The following is a 6,000-nucleotide window of genomic DNA, read 5'->3' on the forward strand; positions in this document are numbered from 1 at the left end:
TTGTTTTGACATTAATATTTAAATAGTGTTGCTTTGGCAACATTTACTTTGCGCTAAAAGCCACACTTAAAACATTTCATGAATGTAAGTCTTTATCAACTCTTGCAATTTTGTCTATTTATAAAAATCATTCGCCATATTCCACAATAACGACACTGATATGTTTGTATTTGTTCCATCACATATGCAGAGCTCTTTCACATTGCCGATGGCGCCTGCACCTTGTCGATGGCTTGATCACATTTAAATAAATGTAAATATTTCATTTTTAACCAATCTCTTTGAAATATTTTTAGTGTTGAACCAAAGTTGAGGTAGGCACAATGTTACATGCAATATTGTGTAGGTAAACATTAACTTTATGGTAGAGAAATCACTGAAGATGTGTCTCCTCGCGAAAGAAAACACACGAGTTGATAATTGGTTAAATTTCTAGCAACATCATTTTGGGATATTTCGTATCGAAATTGTACCAAACTGATGAGAAAAATATTGTTCGTGGCATAGCATTCTTCGATTTTTGAAAAACAAGCGTTTTCTTTTAAATCGGATATTTTTAGAAACTGTGTTTTCATTTTTCAGCTTTGTTTTGGTCGATGGCTCTTCAACGGAAGTGTCGAAGGCTCTCATTTAAACAGATCACCAAAATGTGAAAAAGCCACTGTTTAGTAGGCGTGTATACCTTTTGGTCAATAGTGGTTGATTCATTGTCTTTGATACTATATTTATTTGTTAAATTCTCTTCTGAGATTATCAACTTACATTTGTGATGTACACTCTAAACAAGGCGGTGTTACTTTAGTTAAATAAAAGTCTGTTTTAATTTCTGTTGTATTCATTAGGATATATAAATCTAGATTAAAAAGGGATTTTTGGTTGGGTTTTTCTTCGTACCAACACAGTATACGTCATATGGCGACTTTCCAGTTTTTCTGGTGGATGAAGACCGTGCTTCATTAGAGGCACGAACGGGCACCTGCTTTGAACCACCGGCGTTACGTCAGCTAGCTGGATAGCTTCCTCACATCAAAGAATCTAAAGTTACTGCCAACCCAAATAAAGAATCGTAGTCATTTGGTTAAAGAAAATTGGTCTACAATGGGCACATCATTATTTACTTCAAATATTATCCAATTTTTTCACAAGCGTCTAAAATCGAGTAACGGCTCTTCTAATTTACGTAATTATTTTCAATTTTTGTCTCTAAAAGTTTAAATTTTAATGAGGTGTGGTCTTTTCAACGTATAATTATGTAATAAACTACGTGTTTAAAAAAATGCAATGCATTCATCTTTAAATGAAACAAGTTATCTCCGTGGTTTCACTGTAAATAATTTATCAATTTAATATGTAAATGTAATTTGTTGCAATAATGGATTGCGCATATTTTAAAAAAATATAAAACATTCAAAACTTTAAAATCTCGTTGTCTCAAAAAAGGGACCAGTTTTAGAAAAGAAAAAAAAATAGAACAGACGCAACACTTTCGTGTTTCGTTGACTTTAATTTGTAACGAAACCATTTCATTTACAAGGAAAGGTTTTTTTTTTAAAGAAAAAGTGTATCCATTTCATTTTTTTTCCTTATTTTTCAGACCATTAAATACTAAATAAAATCGACATATCTGATTGAATTTAAAATATATACGACGTTTAGAAAGTTAGATTTCTATGTAACAACATTCTACGAAAATTAACACACAGAATCTATACGAAATGCAGCGTTTTCATTGGATGACAAATAAAGCTGAACACTAAATTCATGTGTGAATGCAGACACACCTACTGAATTGGAGAATACAATGTTAATTATTCTGACTATAGATGCAGATTGGTTAAAGAGCATTAGCTGGGCGGTACTTTTTTTTTTTAATCAAAGTTGATTTTTTATTTCTCTCCTTAAGCAATCTTTCATTTTCAAGCGGTTACAGATTATACATGCAAACGTCTTAAACTTTCTTTCGAAGTTAAATATATTTCAAACATTTGTGAGGCCCCAAAGTCAACTTTACTTTTATCTTACAACTCGTGATAACGGACAATATTTTTTGTGGCGTCGAAGGGAAATAATTCAGTTTATCTTGCTGTTATAATCTAACTGAATTACGTTCATATCGCGAATAAAACATTTGAGCTGTAGTGTGGTTAATAACAAACAACTTCAAATAAGATGCTTTCGAAAGACAGTTGATTGACATAAAACATTTGTTTTGAATGCATGAAAAGTTTATTAAAGAATTACATACATTTGTTAAAAGAAAAAAAAGGAAAAAAAAAAGTTGAGTATCTGTCAGGTCGGTCCAGTCGAAAATATCCAAGAAAGCCACATCTTTATCAGTGCTTAGTATTTCTTTCCGTCTGAAAATAATATATATGAACGATATATTTAAAACGTATACTTTATATGAATGATATGTGAAATTTATCTTTTCTTGTTTCAGTCATTACATCTTTTTTTGGTATTTTGGCCTTTGCCATGTTCAAAGAACCTATTTAAATAATATCCGATGATTCAAAAAATCATTTTCTTGCCAGCCTCTATTGGAAGTCGTAATATGTGTTTAAAATGCTTATATGCGTGTTGTTCTTTTAAGATAAACATTATGTAAGAAGCGTGCTTAATTTGTAATTTACTTTATTGCCGTAGTTAACTTCTAAAAAATTTTATTTTTAGAAATAAAAACAGAATTTTTTTTTTTTCATATAACTTACAATAACCACCATATCTGTATCCATATGGGCGTCCCCATCCATATCCTCCATATCCGCCACCATAACCGCCATATCCGCCGGGATATCCCCATCCGTAGCCACCGCCATAACCGCCATATCCACCTCCATAGCCGTAACCACCACCGTATCCATATCCGCCTCCATAACCATATCCGCACCTTTTACCCCAGCATGGTGGAGGATATTTCCATCCGTATCCACGGCCATAACCTCCGTAGCCACCTCCGTAGCCACCTCCGTAACCACCTCCGTAACCTCCTAGGTATCCTCCGTAGCCACCGCCGTACCCTCCTCCATATCCGTACCCTCCTCCATATCCGTACCCTCCTCCATACCCGTACCCTCCTCCATATCTGCAATGTTTACCCCAGCATGGAGTTTTCCAGTAGGTGGCAGCACATGCTGCGATTAAGAATGCGAGAACAAGAAGGGTCTTCATGCTTACTGGAAGAAACACATTTTGTTACATTCATGACATAAATGACGTCACACCTCTTATGCAATGCTTAATAACAATAAAAAGAAAACAACAACAACATCAATAAAAACACATGCCATCAATTTGTCTAAATATCGGGTCGCTTGCAAAATTGTTCCTGTCATTGCACTTAGCATAAAAGCGTTGCCATGACTGTAATTTTTGAAAGACAGATGACTATGTTGAATAAATGACTAATTTTCTACGAAGCAAAATATAATAAATCAATGTATCTTAAATGAATATTTAGTTTTATATTCATGCATAGATATACACGGAGACGAGCCTCGTTACATGTACATGTATATGAAAAATTGAAAACAAGTACATGTAAGATTCTAAAGTAACTTTTTGACAAAGTATTTAATTATTTCTACTGTTCGTAGAATACTTATGTAAAAAGGCCTGAAACTTGTTGGACCGAATTCCTGTCATTGATCTTGGATTCATTCCAGCGAGTTAAAGGGACTCCACTGAGGCTACTTGACATAAAAGGACCGGAAATATTTTTTAAATATTTTTTAATAACTAAATGCTGGTCTGAGCCAATAAATTATGTGAAAAATTTCAGATCGTTTGCTCTCACTCGGCTTTCGAGGGATAATCAATTGTATTACACATATTGACCTCAAAATGAAAAGCGTTACAACGCTTTTCACTCAAATCGACCACATCACGCATAAAAAACCTATTAAAAAGTATACTTAAAGTATATTTACATATAACCTATTCCTTTTTTTGTTCACCAGTTGACTTATAAAAGAATTTTGAATTTTATGTATTTGGTCTTTTAGACATCAGTGCAGTTCTTTTAATGGATTTACTCAGGTTGACAATGCGAAGAAGCACATGAGGTATGTCTTCAGATTAGTACAGTTGGATAGTCACGTAACACGAGAGTGTCAGTATGACTTAAAGCAGATTCATGCTAATTATCATGAACTTTTTGAAAATGTACGTATAAAAAGTAAAATATTGCCAATTAACCAAAAAGTACTTTACACATTGCAAACGGCACTTTTAATCCACGTACATTAATAAATATAGGTCAAAATATGCAAAAATAACCCTTATAGCGTTAGAAATATGATAATACAAGTAAATACTGCCAAATCAGTTTTTTATTGCATATAACAAGTAAATCATTACTTGAATAACGAATATTTTTACTTTTCTTTAAATATAAATTTCATTTTTCTTAAAATTCTTTAGCACATCTGGAGTCATGCAGCTTTAAGTTCTATAATATAGTAAGCAAAATTTAAAAAAAAAAAAAAAAAAAAAAAAAAAAAAAAAAAAAAAAGAAAAAAAAAAAAAAAAGAAAAGTAAAAAGTAGTACTTACCCTATATATCTTTGAGATTGGCAAGATCTGACACATCGTTGTCCTCATGACACTTTTATAGGGGTTCAAGACACGGTTGGACAGTTCGGGAAACAAAAAAAATGTCACATTATAAATGTCTTTTACCTTCTCAATCATGAAAAAGATGAACAGTTTTATGGTAGTTTTTTTGACGAATAAGTATTTGATGATGCTTGCAATAATAAATTGTATGATAATTACATAGTCTAAAGTAATGCCTTTAATTTGAATTTTAAATTTTTTTTATGTAACTTTAACATCACTTTTTAGTCTAATGACACACTACTACTCTAATAAAATGCGTACCTTTGTACTTGTTAAGGACTGATTTAATTTGCATGTATGTACATAATTTTTGCATGGTTAAAAAGTATTTAAAAATGTCACATTCATGTGCATTCGCCAGTCATTTTGCAGATTTCTAGCCATAAAATAGTACAAAAGTTATATTAAAAGAAAATATGTATCTGAAAAGCAAAGATTCTGCTTATATCGAATCTGGATTGCTAAAGTGGCATTGAGACCATTCAATAGTAATGGTGAGTGTTCAGGTAAAGTTTAAATAACTTTACATTTTATCATTTTTTTTTTTAATTTTATAATTAACATCACCAGCGTAACCTATATAGAATCCCTCGGCCCACATACATATCTATAAATATCCTACCGAAACTTTCTGTAATGTTCATTTTATTAAACGAATGGGACCGTCTTTTCACATTTTAGACGGTTTTTACATTTTATGCTTACCAAACCTTCTTCAATCGTCATTAAAATAGTCAATATTTGTGACATACAACTAATACATTTTAGCTTGACAGTGAAAAAATGAGCATAATGTCACTTTAAAGGTGCTTGACCGTTGTTCACGTGTAAACGTGTTACTTTAGAAATTAAACAATCAAAACAATATGTTTATACTATAGTATTTATAACAAGGGCATTGCCTTGTCATTAACGAGTACTTTTAGGATATATGTAATAATGATATTTTTTTTTTTGAAGATTGGAGCTGTTTTCATATTTTTTTGTTTCATTAATTTTTGGTTACCATGGTAGAGAGTGGGCAATGTATAGGCATAGGTTATTCGATTTGCCAAAAAAACTCAAGATAGGCTCAAGGAAAATGGTTACTATGACAACAACAAGATACTTAGTGACGAATGCATTTAGGTTTAAATTTAGTAAAATATCTAATACTTTATGATAACATAAATGTTACTTAGCATACTTTAATGATAGTTGTTTCTCGCATTCAAGCATCTCTTGAGAATGAAAAAGTGCTGACTTTGCAAAAGTAGAAAGTTCACAGTCATTAAAAATGAGACATGTACAGACATTATTCTGTAATTTACCTATAACTCATCATTATATATATATTTATCACCTGAATTTATCTTAATCACGTGTTTAATGAAGAAGAAAA

The 6,000-nt window shown here is 31.7% G+C and overlaps 1 protein-coding gene across 1 annotated transcript; it reads right to left on the reverse strand.

Annotated features, from left to right (window-relative positions):
• Positions 1-2,205: 2,205 nt before the first annotated feature.
• On the reverse strand, positions 2,206-4,682 carry LOC132714623 (keratin-associated protein 21-1-like). Its single transcript, XM_060697515.1, has 3 exons — positions 4,554-4,682; positions 2,712-3,176; positions 2,206-2,357 (listed from the first exon to the last, which is right to left on the reverse strand). Exons 2-3 carry the CDS (start codon positions 3,169-3,171, stop codon positions 2,341-2,343), a joined length of 477 nt encoding a protein of 158 aa, XP_060553498.1. The 5' UTR covers positions 3,172-3,176; positions 4,554-4,682; the 3' UTR covers positions 2,206-2,340.
• Between the last annotated feature and the right edge of the window lie 1,318 nt (positions 4,683-6,000).

This window comes from Ruditapes philippinarum, unplaced genomic scaffold, assembly GCF_026571515.1.
Source record: "Ruditapes philippinarum isolate M1 unplaced genomic scaffold, ASM2657151v2 ctg888_1_1_1_1, whole genome shotgun sequence".
NCBI lineage: Eukaryota > Metazoa > Mollusca > Bivalvia > Venerida > Veneridae > Ruditapes > Ruditapes philippinarum.

Excerpts from the sequence above, each read along its gene's own strand:
- LOC132714623 (XM_060697515.1), bottom strand. The coding sequence starts at position 3,171 with ATGAAGACCCTTCTTGTTCTCGCATTCTTAATCGCAGCATGTGCTGCC.